Genomic DNA, 20,744 nt, shown 5'->3' with positions numbered 1-20,744 from the left:
CCACATAAAAATACCTTAAAAAAAAAAAAAAAAAGAAAACCCTAAGGTGGAACCTAGCTCTGTCTTTTAGTCTCTGTGGTATTTGCCAAGTTCCTTGTTGAATCTCAGTTTCCTTGTCTACAACAGCATCCCCACATACCTCGAGGGGCTGCTCAGGAGACCCTTGTCAAAACGAGAAGATGGGCCAGAAGCGGGTTGGCAACTGTACCCTGTGCCCACACGTTGACTAGTCATTAGACAAGTGCCTGCAGCATTCTCCTACCCAACCCCAGTCTTGAAGTATATTAACAGTTGTTATGTGAAAAAAAAAAAAACACATACACACACACACAAAAACACACACAATGTTTTCTCTATCTTAACACTAGGTTTGAGGAATGCAAGGTTAACCAAATTGAAACCTATTCCTCACTGAGGCTTTCTCAGACATTTTAACGTCCTGTGAAGCAATCTCCATGAGTGTTTTCCACACAGTGTCCGAGAGGCCCTGAGGGCTCCCACACCACACCCTTTGCTGGAATGCTATATTAGATAACACAATGATCCCTGAGAGGAGGATGAAGGTGTCAGACTTGGTGTCACCTCCAATGCTAATGCCTGGATCATAAGAGACTGGAAAGACAAATGAGTACATTTAACCAATGAAGGGTTAATGCAGGGCTACAACCTGGAAGAATGAATACTCTTGATACCAAAAAAAAAAAAAAAAACAAACCCCACAGGAGAAATTCCCAACATACATGACAAATCTGACCAAGATCTCTCAGAGTCACCAGTGCCCTTCCAGAGTTTACACAGGCCCCCGAGTCATATTTCTAACAAGAATCCTATGTGATCATGATTCTCAGAGAATAACTGGCCCATGGGAAAGGCCAATTCTATAATAACAGAAAGCAACGGTGACTTATTTTCTCATATTCAGAGAGGCTTCCAGTTCTCCTAACTCTTCTCTGACTCTGCTGACCACCTGAGCCGAGATGCTGACTATCAAGCTTCCTCAAACTGGGGCCCCAGGATGCCCATGAGCCCTCCCAGCAAAGTTGTTGTCTTTCCTTCCTACCTTTTCTTTATCATTTGAAGTATAAAGCACATTCCTGCATATACAGCAGATGTCTGATGAACGCTTGGTGAACTTCATTGCCTTGTCCACTTTAGCCACTGCATCACAGATTGCACCATCCATGGTCAGACTTCATCCCAAAACATTGGATGAGCACCTGCGCTGTGCCCAAGACCATCCTGGGTGCCATGGACACATCAGCACATGGAGCAGGCACGTGGCTCTTCCCCGTGAGGCTTAGGTCTCAGTGGTATTCTACTCATCCCTTACATTTGCTTAGCTTTGGACAGTCCTCAGAGACTTTTTGCATATTTATCTTAGCTAGTTCCATGGCAACCCTATGATGTAGTTATTATCATTCTAAGTTGACAGATGAGAAAGCTGAGGTCCAGCAAGATTAAACGATTAACCCAGGCCATGCAGCTGTGGGTGCCCTAACTGAAATTCAAGTTCGAGTCGTCTTGGGTTGTTTAAACCCATAGTACAACTCGCCTCATCTAAGTCTCCCATTCAGCTCTGCAGAGTAATTACAAGGAAATCCCGATTTCATTTTTTATCCTGTCTCCTGACAGGTCAATGCATGCTTATTTAAGAATTGATCCCTCTTCCAAAACAATGAGCAATTCCAAGGGAAGGCAGAATCCCCCAAACAGTTACTGACATCAACAGCATTCTTCTCAAGGATTACTCAACTGAGTGCTTGCTTAGTGTGTGATCTCAATCATAGAAAAGAAGAACTGCTCCAGACTTGATTATCTTTTCAAAAACTTGCAAAACCTGAGAAGCTAAGACTCTTTGAAACAGGAAGCTGTGTTGTTTCCTACCTTACTAATGTCTCTGGTGGTATCAGATGGTATCTCCGTTTCATGAGTGGCAAGACCTAAGCTACCACTGGACGCATCAAGGACTTTGCTAAATTAGCAGGTACCATCATCTTCTTTTTGTTCTTATCTGGGCAAGAACCTATTGAATGCAACAGAAGTGGTTTATTCAGGAGAGGTTTCCAGGAAGACAGTCAGGTTTCTCGGAAAAAGGAGATGGAGCAAGGAGTCTTGGCAGGTGGAAGTTACACCTCCCAGGAGTGCTCTTGGATGGACAGGGTGTAGAGGGAGGTCGGCTGTGCTGCAGTAGGTAGTATGGGGCCAAAGTGGGAGAGCTGATTGTAAGATATGTCCATTTTCTTCTCACTTTTTCCCATTTTGCCTTTCTCTCACCTGTATCATGATGTGTTTGCCTTTCCACTCATCCAAACTCAGCCTTTTACCCTCTTCAGTCAACCTGTCCACAACTGTGTCCATGTTGTCTTCCCTGTGCTTTCATAAATTCTCAACTATTGAGAGGATGGCCACTCCAAAAGGGTCCTCTTTAGTAGTTTTGCGTTCGTAATATTGATTAGTAAGAAGCAGTGAAAGTATAACTGACATATGTGTGCACATACATGTATCTTACATTTGTATATATATAAATTTTTATATTTCACTGAAAATCCACTCTAAGTCAGGCTGTCAGATGAATCAGCTGATCGGTTGATTTGGTCTCTTTATGTTTGGATCTACGAAGTTGACTGCTTTTCTTGGATCTATATTAGAGGGTAGGGATAGAAAGTCTTTCTAATCTTCTGGGAAACCTTCAACCAGTTGGAGATGAAAGTTAACTGTGTTCGGCAAGTGTTTTGAGGGGAGGGAGTGGGAATATGGGGTTGTTGGTTCATGGAAGCATAGGAATTGGAGCATATCTGCAACTCATTTCAGAAAATGGTGACGATTACCATGAACTATGCAGGCTGAGTTATTTCTCTAGGGAGGAACTGCATGACTCAATAAGAAAAAAGCAGATATATCCAGCAGAATAAAAAGGGTAAAAGGCACAAACAGATAATTCACAGAAAAGGAAATACTAATGACTAATAATTACAGCTAAAAAAACCCCCTCAGTTATTAAGTATTAGTTACATAAATAATGACACCCTTGTTACCTGTAAAATTGGCCAAGTAATTTTTTTCTTTTAGATCTTGGTATTGATGGGTGCTTGTTGAGACTGGCACCAATACGAAATAGAATACAAATTGTTATACAACTTCTGGAAACAATTTGGCAAAATGCACCAAGAGCCTTACAAATGTGACTAGAGGTAGAAATATTCCTTTGAGAAATCCACTTTAACAAACTAATAAAAATACAAAGACGTTTACTGCAGCATTATTTGTAAAGGTGCAAGGGAACAACTTAATCACACGACAGTAAGACAATGATTAAAAAACCATAAATATACAGTATGTTGAAGTGATTACAAATTATATTTTCATATAATTTTTAACCACATGGAATTAGATGCAGGTGGGGCTTCCCTGGTAGCTCAGTGGTAAAGAATCCACCTGCCAATGCAGGGAGATACAGGTTGGATCCCTGGGCTGGAAAGATTCCTTGCAGAAAAAATGGCAACCCACTCCACTATTCTTGCCAGGGAATGCTATGAACAGAGGAGCCTAGAGGGCTACAGTCCATGGGGTCACAAAGGAGTCAGACATGACTCAGTGACTGAAGAACGACAATAAAATTTTAAGTACCAGAATACAAAAGGGTGTGCAAATGTGATATCAACTGTAACCAATATGCCTAGAAAAGAGGCAATGGTTCTCTCTTCAAGACACAGGTGGAGGTGGAAATACCAGGGGCCAGGAAACTGACCCTCAGTACACTGAACACTCCTGCCACGTGTACTTTGACTGCACAGGCATAATTTCCCCATAAAACACTTTTCAGGATCATCTATTTCAATTAAATCATGTATCAGCCTGCATACAAACATTAAACATCAGCCACACTGGAAAGACCTGGTATTAGAACATAGTGAGTAAATCTACTCTTTGAACAAAGAAGTTGGTAAAACTATTCCAAGTTACTTTGCAGGTGGATGAAACCAAGTCACTTAACTGACTACATTCCAAGAATGGAATATAATCTTTGCTCTAATAATATTAATGACTGGAAGCTGAGGAAGTCCATGTGCTGCCCTAAAATATAAAAGCTGGGAGATGCCTGCAGCTGGGAAGAAGACGTCATCTATTCAAGATTTCAACCTTCAGAGGTTCTTGTGTATTTCCAGGGAAGGAGCTCATTGGCTCACAAGGCAGCCCATTCCATCCTGCACAATGTGGTTCTCACCAAGTTCTTTCCCACATGTGACTGAATGTAGTTTCCTCTACTACCATCAAATTTCTGCTCTCTGTAGAGTCTGCTTCCTTTTTCTACAGCAGAAGCTATCACATTATAGATTTTCCCATCTCAAAGAAACCCAGGACATTCTAATCCAATTCTTTTTTTAAAAAAAGATTAGAAAACTTTCAGTTCAGTTCAGTTCAGTCGCTCAGTCATGTCCGACTCCTTAGAAAACTTTGGTCCAGATCAAAGATATACACATATTGGGATAAAAAGAAAACAAATTAAAATAAACCTGAAGACTTTTATTTTTTATATAAAACATTCCAAGTTCTGCAAAATACCGTTGATGTTTCTAGACCTTTATCATCCTAGCCTGTTCTATGCTGCAGGTGGATACCAATGCTCATAAGATGTGGCACCTGAAGAGAATCTAACATTTCAAACGCATAATCTGAAAAGTGAAAAAAGGTAAAATTATTCTGCTCCATCCTTCTATCCATTTAAGAGGCATTTATTAGGCAGCTATTACTTGTCAGGCATTGTACTGGGCAATAGTCCTGCATCGTCCAAGAAGGTGGCTACTTGCCACCTGTGGCCATTCCAATTTAACTTAATAAAATTTGAATAAAATGAAAATCTCAGTTCTTCAACAGCAGTAGCCACATTTCAAGTGCTCAATTAGGTGCTTTCCTGAACAGCACAGACACAGAACGTTCCATCACTGCAAGAAAGGTCTACAGGATAGTGCTGTACCAAATGATTGTTTTTTTCTGACTACCCAGGTTTTCTGTGGAAATGAAAGGGAAGGAGGATTGGCTTAAGACTGTGTACGTGGGAAGCAATTCAAGGTGCTAGATGGACAGATAATTGGATGAATACATGAAGAGGTAGCTGAGAAGAGAGGTGGATGGAAAATCAGACGGGCAGATTTCCTTTGTTCTGGATGATCTATTAATATTGATGAAGACTGAACCAGCTCTTGGGATTGGCTTCTAAAGAGCTTGCAATTGAGGATACTCTTAGTTCAACTCTTAAACTTCCTCTTTTCTTCCAACTTAAAAAGTTTGGAGGTATGTAACTCAGAGATAGTAAAGAGATTCAAAAACTTTAGGAGAGTACAGCCTGTCACTTCTCTCTTTCTCTCTATTCCTGTCATATTTGTGAAAGATAATTATTTCTTTGTGAAAGAATTATCAATAATTCTTCATTGGAATGTCAGTAAATAAATAGATTAATATATTCTTGGGTTCCTATTAGGCTATTTAATTTGGTACAGATCCAAAACCATTTGTAGAAATTCAAACTCATTTACTGTAACTACATATTTTAATGAAGGCTGAAATACCTTTTTAAAACATTTTGGATACCAATCACTGTGTTTTCTGTAACTCTGAGTAATGGGTTACAGACTGGTGATTTGTGGAAAGCTAAGAATTTCTCTTTAGATGGAGGAAATCCTATTTTGGAAAAGATGTAAGAAATTCTGAAAAGGGCTGAAAACTTGGAAAAATAGAGAATGGCAGTGACTAGAGGGAGAGGGAGAAGAACTAGCCTGCATTTGCCTGGTACTGTGTGCTGATGTTCTCACATGGGTTTATGTGAGGACTTATGTAGTCCTCACATTACTCCCCCCTCCTTGCAACACTTTCTTTACACAGCTTCAGGGACACCAGTTCTGCATTTTTTCTGATCTCGCTGTCCACCCTTTCTCAGTCTCTCTTTCTGTGTCCTCCTCATTTCTCTGACCTCTGACTTTTGGCATGCCTGGGGATGCAGTCCTTTGCTGTCTACACCTATGTCTCTGGTGCTGTTTTCCAGAATCAAGGCTTTACATCTATGTGATGACAACTGTCACTTTTGTGTTTTCAGTCAACAGTTCTCCCCTGGAGCCGTTTGTCCAACTGCCTACTGCACATCTCCACTTGGATGGCATATAATCAATCTCACACTTGCTTGCCCCAATTCAGGCTTATTTTCCCCCAGACTTTATCTCTGTTGGTGTCAACTCCATCCTTCCAGTTGCTCAGACAAAACTCTTGGAGTCGTCGACTATTTCTCACTTACTCATACGCTGTCAACAAATCTTGTGGCTAGCTTCCGCATTTATAGAGAATGCGTCTATTCTCACCCTTTCTACCTCTACTACCAAGCCCTGCCCAGTGTCACATCTTCCCTGTGTTATCATAAGTGCCTCTTTCAGTTCAGTTCACTCGCTCAGTCGTGTACGACTCTTTGCAACCCCATGAACTGCAGCACACCAGGATTCCCTGTCCTTCACCTACTCCCAGAGCTTGCTCAAACTCCTGTCTATCGAGTCGGTGATGTCATCCAACCATCTCATCCTCTGTCATCCCCTTCTCCTCCTGCCTTCAGCCTTTTCCAGCATCAGGGTCTTTTCTAAGGAGTCAGTTCTTTGCATCACATGGCCACAGTATTGGAGCTTCAGCCTCCTTACTGGTTCCTTGTTTCTAATTGTGCTTCCATAGTCTATTCTCCACATGGCAACCAGAACAATCCTTACAGAATATGAGGAGGATAATGTCAAGTTTAATGGAAACTTACCTACAGTCCCTACTCCTTTCAGAGAAAAGCTGAAGTTCTTCCTGGCTGCACAGCTCCACAGAACCCCTGCCCACAGCTCCTCATGTCTCTGTGACTCCCTCTCATAATACCCATCCCTCATTTCTCTTTCGGCCGTACTAAACCCTTCTGCTCCTCTAAGAACCTGTCCAGCCACTCTCTCACCTCAGGATATTTGCACTTGGTGTTCCTCTTATCCCCCAGAAACCTGTTCAACTCACTCTCTCACCTCCCTCCAGACTTTTCTCAAATGTCATCTCATGAGTTTCTTGTTGACCCTCTCCAGTTTAAACTGCCCCTCTCCAATCCCACCCTACTGCTGCCTTCTCTCATCTCCTTTACCTTTCTCTGCAGCACTCATGACCATCTCAGACACTGTAGCTTTTGGCTTTCTATTATTCCCTGACTAGAATATAAGCTTCATGAGGTCAAAGAGTTTTGTCTATTTCGTTCACGGATGTGCCGTATTGCTGGAACAGTGGCCGTATCAGTGGAACAGTGCCTGGCATGTCATAGGTTGCTATTAACTATTTGCTGAATGACTGACTGGAGAACCCCATTTGCTGAATGAATGAGGCAGTAACTCTTCTTAATCACCAGGTTACACATACAGATTCTGAGGCACAGAGAGGGTAACCTACTTGCTCTATGTCACACAGTCATTTCTTCAAACTCAGGAATTCAATCATTATCCTATACTGAAAAGGACCAAGGATATATAAGCAAGAAAATCTTATGACTATGATTCCCTGGCACCAACACCCATGAAACCAAGAGTATCTAGGGCCTTAGGCTTGGAATCTGATCTTAACAGCAGGTGGTCCTTCAGGAATGCTGACCACTTGGAGTCTGTGGGCAGAGCTTTTCTAGATGGACAGGCAGATTCAGGATGGTAGGCAGTAACTTCCCAACCTCCTCTCTTCTCTATATTCTTTTTTTTTTTTTTTAATTTTTACATTGGAGTATAATCGCTATACAATGTTGTATTGGTTTGTGCTGTAAGTATACATTGGTCCCCTCGCTCCTGAGCCTCCCTGACCCCATCCCAGCCCTCTAGGTCATCACAGAGCAGCAAGCTGAGTTCCCTGTGCTACACATATGCTTCCCGCTAGCTTTCTGTTTCACTCACCCTAGTGTACATATCTCAATGCTACTCTCTCAAATCGTCCCACCCTCTCCTTCCCCTCCTGTTATATATACTTTAGAAGATTCATCAAGTTCACCTGAGAGGCTGATCCCCCTCAGAGAGACTCAACACTTAAACACACACACACACACACACACACACACACACACACACACACCAGATTAGTGATGTTACTAAACTGGGATATCATTCAGCACATGGCCCTCTTTCAGACATGACTGAGTTCAACCAAACTCCCACTACTGTCAAGGATCAGCACTCTTCATCACAGGCATGGCAGTTTTCCACTTTAGTAAAGTTTTAGAATAAAACAGATTTCAAATTAATAATATCTTTTCTGTACTTTGGGGACTTTGAAAGGTTGGAGGGTGGATGTCTAACTACAATCAGGAACCAGAAACACCACTATTATTTAACATCACTGTGGAAGTTCCCACCAAAGCAATAAGGTGAGAGAAACAAATGAGAAATACCAGAAAGGAGGATATAATCCTGTCAGTGGTTCACAAATAATTTGATTATTTACCTAGTAGTCCTAAAGGAATTTATTTTTAAAAGTCGGTAAGGTAGTCAGCTTAAACATGTATTTTCTTTCATACTACCAACAATTGTTTAGAAAATTTGTTAGGGAAAAATATCTCATTCACAATAACCCGAGGAATATAAAGGTAGATAAAAATGTAAAAAGAAACATGCAACACCAAAAACTTAAAGCCCTATGGTAAGCAGAGTAATCAGACATAGTATGTTCCCAAATATAAAAGCCTGACATGTAACGTTATCAATTCTTCCTAAACTTATTTACAAATGTAACAAAATTTCACTCAAAATTATGTTTTTCTAAGTATTGACTACAGGATCCAAAAGTTCATCTAATAGGACAAATGGTTCTAAAAGATAAGACATACTGGAAATGAATACTGAAATGCAGTTGTTTAATCAGATAATATACATAAATAATCTAATAAATCTACACAAACAATTTGGAGGCATCCAGGGAGCTGGTGTCCCGCGGGCCACCTGTCCTCACGCAGGTGCCCACTGCGGTCATCTGAACTGCCGTCTCACTCTTTCCGTGGAGGCTGGCCGAGCCCCTGCCAATGCAGGTCTCAAGACCGGAAAAGACGCCTCCCCTCTCCAAGTCTAGGTGGTTGGATGCCAGCTCAACCCAAGATCAAAGGGGAGAACCTAGCCCCTAAGATCTCTTAATCTGAAAACAAAATTCAAATGCTTTGCCTAGTGTGCCCTCTTCTTCAAGTTCCTTAGATTTCAGTTTGTGGTTTCAAGTTCTGATGAGTAAACCCTTCATCTTGTAATTTGCCTAGGTTTTCACCCTAGAAAATGTCTGCCAAATCTTCTAGCAGTGCCTGCCTAAAAACATTAGCTTTCAGGGACAGTTTAACTGATAAGGAAATACAGAAAAATTTAAGATTTTCAGTTTTAAAAATGATAATCCACCTACCTCTCACAACTATTTTGATTATTTGCCTGTTGCCTTTTATATGTACATATAATTTCACGTTGTTGCAATCTTTGTTTACACATTTTACATTCTCTTCATTCTTATAAACATCTGTCTGTGATTTTATCTGGTATCCAAAACTATTTTTAATGACTACATAATAATCTATTCTTTAAATGGACTACAGTTTACTCAAAACATCCTTCATGTGTCAAACATTTAGATCACTCCCATTTCTTGTTTTCTACTATGAGAACAATGCCACAACGAACATCTTTGTGCACATTATGTATTGGTAATACATTTTCGACCTTTTCCCCTCAGGGTAAAATCACAGGACTAGAACTAGTGGATTAAAGCCATGTGTATCTTGATGGCTCATGTTAGATACAAAATTTATTAAAACAAGTTACATAGCACCAGCAATGAGTAAGTGTTCCAGCAATGAATAAGGTTCACTGCAAACTCACCAGCATTGAGCATCACCATTAGTTTTTTTTTTTTATATAATTAGAATGACATTTCAAACTTAAATATATTTTCTAAAGAAGGATCCCCAATTCTAAATATTTTTTTTTCAATTCAACTTTGCAACACTCACTAAAATTTTACACTGGTGAATGTGAATTTATGAAGTTCAAGATATCCATCACCTCATCCCATTTATCATAGTATAGATGGAGGGTGCATATATATTTATTGGAGCTGGCCAGACAAGAATGGCAGGGAAAGGGCTCCCCGACTTCTGACTTCAGAAATTATAAGAAAAGAGACCCTGGAAGGAAGCAGTCACAGCTGTGTGTCCTATCTCTCCCATCCAGGCTTTGACCAGAGTTAGGGGGTTTGGAGAGCTGTTTGATAAACTAGGGGACTCTCAAGATAAACTATCTCTCTGCAAAGTATCTCCTTACCCACATGGGGTGGCCAGAGCAGTTAAGTTGGTGGTCAGGCAGAAAAAAAGATCTGGTTTGCAGTCTTGCGTGTGCCTTGGTTTGTACAGGACATGCACATGGAGTCAAAGAGGAGCATGTCTGACGGGCACCTGCCAGTTCAAAACAAAGAGTAGAGCTTGGGCCAGGAACTCAATGGCAGTGTGGTTCTCCATTCTACAGGGCTGAGTGAAGACTTCATCACCTTGGAGAGGTCACTGTGCCTGGGGAGGACTGAGAATGAATGGATCCTGAGGTCATTACTACAAACACTGCAGCAGATGCCAGCACAAAGACTCAGGGTTGGGACTGGGTCGACCCCAACCTTAGCAGACACCAGTCACATCAATCAAGAACCAACAGGAGATTAGAGTACCCTCTTCTCCCTCTGCCCATGCATCGAGTCATGCTGGCCCTTCTCTACTGCCATCTTAGAAAGGCCCAATGAGAGGAGACAAGGAACTGAAATTACAAGCTGATTAACAGAGGATGAGTAAAACCTAAAGTTATCATTCAAATGAATGGAAGGATAAGACTAAATTTAAACCACTTAGGACTAAAATTTGTGAATACTTTTTTCTTTTACCCAGCAGGTGGGAAGCTGGTAAGAGATTCAAATAGTTTTGGAAACTAAAGAAACTTCATTTACATTGCACAACCGAATTGTACTATGGGCAATTTTAGTGAATCAGCTAAAGGAGTATGATGTTAATTTATGTAAAACTTTGTATCCACGTATGCATACATAGAGAAATGTTAATGGTAGTAAACTCATCATGGTGAGATCTGGGATGGTTTTTACTATTTTTTCCTTTTCTTTATGATTGATGTTGTTCGTTTACTATTACTATATAATTTTTCCAAACTGCAAGGACTGTGATTAGGAGTGCAGACAGGTAAAAATTGTATCTGTTTTTGTGTCTCTGATCTCATGTAACTAGGGGTCAAGGACTTGACTTCTAACTCTACTTGTTTTCCAGTGCTTTGCAGTCTAGGCCCCTTCCCCTCACAAGATTCTATAATCTTACACTCATCATGTTGGATTTATGGAAATGACACATGAATTAAAGATGATCTTCAAGTTGGAAAACACTTCAGTGAAATTCTTTTTTAAAGTTTGACTTGTTTTCAGATCAGTCTGTGAGAAAAGAAAAGAAAATATAAATAATTAATGATGAGTAGAGGCTCTTTTCACTCTTGCCTTAAACATTAAGGTTTAGAGAGATACTCTCATGACCGAAAATGCATAACAGACCAAATGATGGGTATTTTTTCTCAGCTGCTGTGTATTATGCCATTGGGAATAAAAAAAAAGCTGGTAAGATCATATAAGTCAGTTGCTACTCAATTCCATTTTTAACCTCGAAAGCCTGAATGTGTCACTGATTAGTAGATGATGGACCAGGCCAGAGCTATGAAAATAGATCAAGTTCTATCCAAGAGCCTCTACTTTTTCCTGATTTCATGTGAAACCACTTCTCATTGCCTTTCTTTCACTTCTGCTTTCTACGATACAGCTTTTTCTTTTTCTAGTTTAAAATATGATCTCATGTAGACTCTCTGATTTGATGCTCACCACATCAAATGGGTGGCTATCATGATCCTTATTTTGGAGATGAATAAACGAGGCTCAGAGTTAAGGGCTTGTCTGAGTCTTCTCACTGGCAAGCAGAATGGCCAGGAACCGCTCCTATGTCTCCCCTCTCTACAGTCACTTGGACCACACAGAACCCCAACAGGTGCTGACTTTAGGGTCCCAGTATTTTCTTAGGAAAGCAAAGACAATCCTTGCCATCGGCTCCAATTACTGCATTTCTAAGGCCTGCCTTGAGAAATACCTGCTGACGTACGTTCATGACCTCACACTTGTGCTTTCACAGAAAAGAGAAGGTTAGCAGGACTCCTGAGGAAGCAGGGTAGGGATTAGCTGCCTTTCATGGACTACTCCCTTGTCTCTTTTTCCTTCTTCTCCAGCCAAGTCTGTAATTCTAAGAAAAGCAGGCACTGACCCTAGGGATCCTGGTCTAAAAAATCCAAAATCTAAGAAGTAGTCCCATTGGCACATGCTCAGCCCCTTTATGAGGGAGAAACTCTAAGGGCTCTGTTGTAAGCACATGACTGGCTTATGTCAGCATTGTCAGGAACAGGAAAAGGGGATGCTGCTTACAATTGTTACAACAGTTAGTAACTACTACAACAGCTAATTATAATAATCATTATAAGTTAAAAATCACTGTACTTGAATCCAGTGATGACAGAATTGAGCATAGATACTGAAGATCTAGCCTGAACTTTTGAAATTGCTTACTAAAGGATTTTAGACTCATTATTAAATTTCTTTGAGGTTCAATTTCCCCATTACTGTATTTTTAAATTTTGCATTTTATGTTATGGAGCCATGGAAATGGGTAGTTATTTCTAAGGACAATAATCACTATTATTAGCATTTGGTTTTTAAATGGATGATTTTGAAGGTCATATATAAACTATAAAACATAAAACACAAAATTTTAAAATACAGTGATAATATAATTATTATAAGATTATTGTTAACATTACCCAACCTATCTCTTCCTGTTTTGTATTTCTTCTTCCAAATGCTTTCAGGATCAACATCTCCACTCTTCACTACCATCCACAATGTTTGTTTCTTTTCCCATGACGGATCATGCTGACTCTCAAAACATTGCATCTTTCACTCCTAACATTTCCCCCACCCCATGGCATATCTGATACACCTTTGGAAATATATGCTGAAGAATGTATAGGCTATTTATTCCGTGTGGTTTCAGTGGGTAAGTGAATAAGCTGACTGGTGTGGGTCACAAGGAGCAATCACCGTTAACTGTGGGGTTACTTCTGCCTGCTTCTATCACAGGGACAAGGGAAATGGCGACCTCAGCTGATGGGATTGAAACTGTGGGGGAAGTTGCTGGGACCACACCCTACGACTATGAGGCGGCGCTGCCGTGCGAGAAGAGCAACGTCAAGGAGCTGGCGGCCCAGTTCCTGCCCCCACTGTACTCCCTGGTGTTCATGACCGGCCTGCTGGGCAACGTGATGGTGGTGGTGATACTCACCAAATACAAGCGGCTCCGGATCATGACCAACATCTACCTGCTCAACTTGGCCATTTCTGATGTGCTCTTCCTATTCACGCTGCCATTCTGGATTCACTATGTTAGGTGGAACGAGTGGGTTTTTGGCCACCGCATGTGTAAGTTGCTCTCCGGGCTCTATTACATGGGCTTGTACAGTGAGATCTTCTTCATCATCCTCTTGACCATAGACCGGTATCTTGCCATCGTCCACGCCGTGTTTGCCCTTCGAGCCCGTACAGTCACTTTTGGTATTGTTACCAGCATCTTCACCTGGGTCCTGGCAGGGCTAGCAGCCCTCCCTGAATTTTTCTTTCATGAGACCCAAGAGGAGGCTGGACAGACTTTCTGCAGTCCTCTTTACCCAGAGGATAATGAAAATGCCTGGAAGAGATTCCACGCTCTGAGAATGAATATCCTGGGTCTCGCCCTGCCTCTGCTTGTTATGGCCATCTGCTATTCAGGAATTATTAAAACACTGCTGAGATGCCCCAGTAAAAAAAAATACAAAGCCATTCGACTTATTTTTGTAATTATGGTGGTCTTCTTTATTTTCTGGACGCCCTACAATCTGGTTGTCCTACTGTTTGCTTTTCAAATGCACTTGAAGGCTGATTGTGAACAGAGCAGACAGCTGGACCTGGCCATGCTGGTGACAGAGGTGATCGCCTACACGCACTGCTGTGTCAACCCCGTGATCTATGCCTTCGTTGGTGAGAGGTTCCGGAAGCATCTCCGCCACTTTTTCCACAGACATGTGGCCATCTACCTGGGAAAATTCATGCCATTTCTTCCTAGTGAAAAATTGGAAAGAACCAGCTCCGTCTCCCCATCAACAGGGGAGCAGGAACTCTCTGCTGTATTTTAGGTCAGATGCAGAACATTGCTTAAAGAAGATGAACAGACCAGATGAAGCCAACACATCGACCTCTTCACCAGTCCTTTGGACTTCCAGCACAATGGCCACAGCTCTTGAAGCCATTAAAATATATACACAATGGTGACGGTGTATCTATGCACCCCAAAGTCATTACCAAAGGTCAACGGCTGGACAATGACTTATTATGAACCCTGAAAAGCAGAGCTTTGCTTGATTCACTCGAGTCACATAATTTTAATGCACCTGAATGTTAGATGGTTACTATATGCAGCTATAAACTAGTCAAGCTTTTTATATCTTAAACCTTAACTTCAGCCAGTTATTGATATAAATGAAACATAATAAACAAATGAAATATTAATAAATCAATCACATTTCTTCTTATTATTACAATGTAATAAATCAGCTTATTGCAAGGACTGATGCTCAAGCTGAAACCAATACTTTGGCCACCTGATGCAAAGAGCCAACTCACTGGAAAAGGCTCTGACACTGGGAAAGATTGAAGGCAAGGGGGAGAATAGAAGAAGAGCAATTTGGCATTTTCAGTACAGAGAATAACCCACTCCAGTACTCTTGCCTGGAAAATCCCATGGACAGGGGAGCCTAGGAGGCTGCAGTCCATGGAGTCACTAAGAATCAGACACAACTGAGCAACTTCACTTTCACTTTTCACTTTCACGCACTGGAGAAGGAAATGGCAACCCACTCCAGTGTTCTTGCCTGGAGAATCCGAGGGATGGGGGAGCCTGGTGGGGTTTATGGGGTCGCACAGGGCCGGACACGACTGAAGTGACTTAGCAGCAGCAGCAGCGGTACAGAGAATAAAGGTCCTGCTCACAGAAACTTCTCAGAGCCCTGACATGTGTGGACACTGTCTTAATTTACCCCACTGCCAGGAGCTGGCGAGAGACATTCCACTCGTGACAAAGGTCATGAGGAAGGAGGCTCGGCATACGCAAAGGCAGGATCAAGCCTCGGGAGTCCCCCCGGATATTCTCGAGCACCTACCCCCAAAAAACCAGAGTCTGCCTACTTTATTGCTTTGTGCTCTCACCTCTGACTTTACTGGGGGCTGTCCCCCACCACCATCTCGCTCTCTCTGTCAAAGAGTTAACTTACAGCTCCAATTAATAAAGTTCCTGGGCAATTAGGAGTGTTTAAATCCAAACCCCTCAGATGGCTCTCTAACTCGCCTGACAAGTTTACCCGGACACCTACAGCTATGCATATGATTGTTTACAGTCTCCCAGCCGCGAGAGGCACGGGAAGCTTAAGATATTCAAATAGCTTAGAGCCTCTCAGAGAGTTAGAAACTGTCAGAATAAAACTAGTAAAAGATTTCATTGATGAACCAATGTTTGTTGCCAAGTTTCCACATCCCCTGTATTGTATCCTTGAATGTGTATTAATTAATATAGTTGGTATGTAGAAAAATAAGTAGTGGCCTTGGTGTTAGTAACTTTAGACCCTTAAGGTAATAAATTCTTTCCTTTGTTGTAAACCCATTACACATCCGCCCTATAGGAATGTAATTTTATCTTCGGAAGATGGCACCAAACCTTAAAATAATTACTCTTAGAGAAAATAAGTCTTTGTTGATAAGTCCTTGTCAAGAGTCATAAAATGTTAATAGGCCTTCTGGCCAGAAGATGATGTAAATCACCTAAACCATTTGTATATGATAAATTTGCAGGAAAGAAACTCTGGTTTTTGATAAGGATCAAAAACTGCTGACTTTGCATCCCCTATTATCCTCTATGTGTAACTTAGGGTATATAAGCCCCTGTTGAAAATAAAGCTATGGGCCTTGCTCACCAATACGTGGTCTCCCCATGTCATTCTTCCCCTCAATTTTCAGCTGAGTGTCCATCTGGAGCACGGATATCCTCTGCGACCATTTATTTGCCTGGGCTTCTAAGACCCACTCGAGAAGGTGTCTAAGGTGGGGCACCTTCCGCTATTTGAGAGGGCGCCTGCGGCCTCCGTGGTCAGAGCTAACCTGGTGTCACGGGTTATATTGATTTTCCGCGTAAACCAAGCCACTCAGCTTCTTTTCTCCACTGAATTTTCCTACTGAGCTATCCTCTTTTTATTACTCTTTATATCTCTAATTAACATTTGAATAGTCGCCTAGGCCGTCTCTCCTTCGAATACCCTGGATCAGCCGGGGCTGGACCTCGGCACCCCACTCTCACTGTTTATCCAGTAACTGTGTGTTAGGTGATACAGGCAGGATGCACAAACATTGTCTTAGGTTAAGTGAAGGATGCCAAACTGTATTAGACAAACACGATCCTTGCCCCCATGAAACGTTCCCTATAGTAGAGGATGTAAGACAGAAACAAATAACTCCAGTGCAAATAAGAACACACTCAATGCTACACCTGGGTCAGGAAGAAAGACCATTTCCACTGGAATCTGAAGGAGGAAGACTTAATGGAGGAAGTGGCTTTTGAGCAGGTTTCTGAAGAAGTGGGAGGTTTGGGGGGAAGGCCAGTGAGGAGAGGGGAAGGCATGAATGTGGGTGGATGGCAGAGTGAGGTGGGGAGGCTGGGATGGGGATGATGTTTAGGCAGAGTACCTCAGGCTTTATTGGGGAAGGCATGGGGAGCAAGGAAATCAAAATGGTGTGTCAGGAAGATAATTCTGGTATCACATGGAGGATGGAGCAGAGGCCCCAGAACTGTGGAGGGAGCTAAGTTAGGAGACAAGTGCAAATGTGGAGGCAAGGAAAGATCAACGACCGATCAAGAGAGGTGCCAAGAGCACCCTGAGGAGAATCTGGCCAAGAGACAGTGTGAAGGAAGAGTTAAAACACTAGGAGCAGTATATGGTTGATGCGGGAAAAAAAGGTGGGGGCAAAACAGAATGTTAAAAAAAGAAAAAGAGACAGACACATTTTTCATTGTGTTTAGATGCGCTGACCATCCTCTTAAAATGGATATAAAGGAAAAGAGGAACAATGGTTGTCTTTAGGGAGGGGCATGTGTAATGGCACCCCACTCCAGTACTCTTGCCTGGAAAATCCCATGGACAGAGGAGCCTGGTAGGCTGCAGTCCATGGGGTCACGAAGAGTCAGATACGACTGAGCGACTTCACTTTCACTTTTCACTTTCATGCATTGGAGAAGGAAATGGCAACCCACTCCAGTGTTCTTGCCTGGAGAATCCGAGGGACGAGGGAGCCTGGTGGGCTGCCGTCCATTGGGTCGCACCGAGTCAGACACGACTGAAGCGACTTAGCAGCAGCATGTGTAGAGAAGAGAAGGAGGATAGTTCTCTGAACACTCTTCTGCATCTTTTGGACTCTGAAACATGGGAACGTGTTTTTTTTTTTTTTTTAAATAAACATTTTAGAATTATATTTAAAAAATGAAAGACTAGGCTACTATTCATATATGGTATCCATTCTACTAGCCATAAAGAGATTAGACGTCCTCTGCCATGAATGAACCTGTGACCTGGTTAGATTATTTCTAAGACCCTTTATAGCCAAAGTAAACTCTAATCTTGATAAAGTTTTAGAAAGTAGATGCTCAAAGTCTACAAAATACATTGTTGTTGTTGTTGTTTTAAAAGGAGGTTGTGACACAGTGAACAATTTTACAGCATCACCTCCTACTGGCCATGACACCAAGTGCAGTTCCTGTGCTCACTAAGGTATACTCAGGTTTCACGTGTTTAGTCATTCATCTGGTCACTTATCCATTCATTCAATAAACATTTGCTGAGCACATGTCATGTTCTTAACTAAGCCCCTCAGGAAACTACTGTCAGACTGAATTAGACACTGCTTTGTCCTACGCTGCCCAAGTTCAAAATCATGTCTTAAAAACTGCCAATGCCTAAATTCAATCCAAATGACAGAGACTTCCACTGTAAGACCAGTTCAGTTCAGTTGCTCAGTCATGTCCGACTCTTTGTGATCCCATGGACTGCAGCACACCAGGCTTCCCTGTCCATCACCAACTCCCGGAGCTTACTCAAACTCATGTCCATAGAGTTGGTGATGCCACCCAACCATTTCACCCTCTGTCAGCTCCTTCTTCTCCTGCCTTCAAGACCAGAAAACACTCCAAGTCCAGAACATTTCACATTCTAGTCAAATGCTTGGAAAAATGACACACATGCTCTTAGCTATCCATGCAATCCAGCCTCAACTGCTGGTGAGTGGCCTTGAGGTTTCTTACCTTCATGTGACCCTGTCTGAAAGGTCTTACCTCAGGCCAACCCTAAATGGACAGCACAGGATATGAACTGTGGAACACTAAACCGCACAACATGAATCTCAATTTGGCTAGGAAACTCTGAAGTTACTTTTTCTCTTTTTTGTGGTTCAGCCAAAATGTAAATGAAACAATCATGTAAAAACTATACACCTCTGATTCTCTCTTGCACTATGAAGTATCTGCCCTTAGATAACCGCAAGTGCAGGATCTATAGGTGCTGGTTCATACTCCCTTGATCCTGAAAGCTTTCAGTTCTGTGACCCACACAAAGCCGCACAAAACCAAATCATGGATTCAGTGTGCTCCACCCTGCTCCCCATCCCCATGCTGTCCAATGGAACCAACTGCAATGATAGAAAAGTTCTACATCTGTGTTGTCCAATGTAATCACTACTGATCACATGCACTTACTGAGCACCTGAAATGTGGCTAGTGAGACTGAGGAAGTGAAGTTTTCATTTTCATTCCATTTTAATTAAATAGCCAACATGCGGCTAGTGGCTACTTCATGTGGTTAGTGGTGCAGCACTAGCCTCTTCAAACTTGCCTCTTCATCTCTGCTCTGCCTGTGCATCAAGCCTCCTGTGGTCAGCAATCACATCTTGAACACTGTGTAACAGGCTAGGGAAAATGCCAGTGATGCAAAGATGAATAAGATTCATTTCTGGAAAACTCACCATTCCATGGAATAGACTCAAGTGACTATAATGAAATGTGACAGGTGCCCAAAAGCCCCTGCAACAGAAACAGAATGAAATCATTGAAGAAAAGTACACAGAGAAAATGATATTCTGATTAGGCTGGGTTCCCCCCAAGGCAATTCCTGAGCAGGAAGTGGAGAACAAAGAGTTTATTTGAAAGGAAACTCCAGGAGGGAGTGGGGAAGTTCAACAGGAGAGGAAGATGCCAAAAAAGGGTACATTACAGTGTACCTTCCACTGAGGGGTAACTGGAGCTCAAAACCACTAGAAAACTGTTGGGAAACAGTGTAACTCACAGTCCTCCATTATCCCATGTGAGGGGGAAGAAAGTTGGGGTATTAACATTCCACTCCTATTGGTCATTGGCTGATTGGCACTAATTTACCAGGACTTTCAGCCTGCCTGGCTCTCAGAGCCCTTCTAGCTTTGGGAAAAGCTCCCCGGCAACAAGATGCAGATATGGATGCTGGAAGCCAGCTGGGCACACTCAGTTAAGGCTTGAGGGATAAAGTGTTTGCCACATATTTGAACGACTTTTTCATGTACCAAAGAGGGGAAGCGGGAGCAATGTTCAGGCAGGTAGGTCAATATACTGGCAGCCACGATGACACAAAAGTGCACTAGAGAGAGTCTACTGTGGTGAAGACTAGGGTGACCTTGACAATGGCAGGTGACCTTGAACACTCCTCAGTGCTGACTTTCCTGACGCTCCTCTTTTTTTGCTGAGAATCATATCCTGGTGGTTTAAAAAATATGATCCTTTTCCAGCTTGAGTTTTTGAAGTTTTCTTCAAATTCCAGAGCCAAATTTCTAATCTTCACACCTTCTGAACAAAGCAGGTTTATGTCCTTCATAGTCTGTGGGCTTTCAATCACTGAGGTTTTCGCCACTTTCTGCCCAGATAAATCCCGGGTTTAGTTAAGGCCGCCATTTCTCTTCTCAATTCACTGATCCAATCCAGGATTTGGTGAACTGTGACCCAGGGGCCAAACACAGCTCACTGCCTGCTCTGTGAGTAGAGCGTCACTGGAGCACAGCCATGCTCGTTGGCTGATGAGCTGTCTGTGGCTGCTGTTGTGCTGCCATAATACAGCTCAGTGACTGTGACAGAGGCCGCACAGTCCACAAATCCTGCACCGTTTACTTTCTTGTCTCTACAGAATAAGTTTCCTGAACCTGGATAATTCATGCCCCACAGGATCTGTGGCTCTGATATGCATAGCCAAAATAAGAGAGACTAGATTTGGGGCGGGGCAGGGGGGTTACTCAGCATGTGAGGTTTGTAGACAAGCTGCCAAAATCCACAGGTTAGTTCTAGCTTGACCATGGATGCAGTTCTAAACAATCAAAATAGGGTTAGATTGTATAGTAGTCAAATGCTGGTCACTAATGAAAAAATGCTAACAGTCTATACCAAGAGAGCACACTGAAAGTTTCAGCTGGGGCAGCCAGACCCCACAGATGCGGTGTTCTAAAGCAGGCCATATGCAGAA

General features: G+C 42.2%; 2 protein-coding genes across 4 annotated transcripts in view; one reads left to right on the top strand and one right to left on the bottom strand.

The window, feature by feature from the left end:
- The window catches only part of LOC129634848 (C-C chemokine receptor type 1-like), a 250,081-nt gene that overhangs the window by 92,891 nt on the left and 136,446 nt on the right, over window positions 1–20,744 (bottom strand). The window contains exons 2-3 of one of the 3 annotated variants that reach the window (XR_008705941.1): window positions 19,228–19,285; window positions 17,149–17,629 (exon numbers count right to left, since the gene is read on the bottom strand). The exons of the other annotated variants lie outside the window; for them this stretch is intronic. The gene's annotated coding sequence lies outside the window, so the exon portion shown is untranslated. Of the gene's footprint in view, window positions 1–17,148; window positions 17,630–19,227; window positions 19,286–20,744 lie in introns of those variants that run through there. 3 annotated transcript variants of the gene reach the window in all.
- Window positions 1,904–14,594, top strand: CCR3 (C-C motif chemokine receptor 3). Its single transcript, XM_055557216.1, has 2 exons — window positions 1,904–1,984; window positions 13,219–14,594. The coding sequence occupies exon 2, from the start codon at window positions 13,230–13,232 to the stop codon at window positions 14,304–14,306; it is 1,077 nt and encodes a 358-aa protein (XP_055413191.1). The 5' UTR covers window positions 1,904–1,984; window positions 13,219–13,229; the 3' UTR covers window positions 14,307–14,594.

Source organism: Bubalus kerabau, chromosome 20, assembly GCF_029407905.1.
Source record: "Bubalus kerabau isolate K-KA32 ecotype Philippines breed swamp buffalo chromosome 20, PCC_UOA_SB_1v2, whole genome shotgun sequence".
NCBI classification, from domain to species: domain Eukaryota; kingdom Metazoa; phylum Chordata; class Mammalia; order Artiodactyla; family Bovidae; genus Bubalus; species Bubalus kerabau.
The sequence above is the reverse complement of the archived record's forward strand: the minus strand, read 5'-3'. Positions and strand labels throughout refer to the sequence as shown.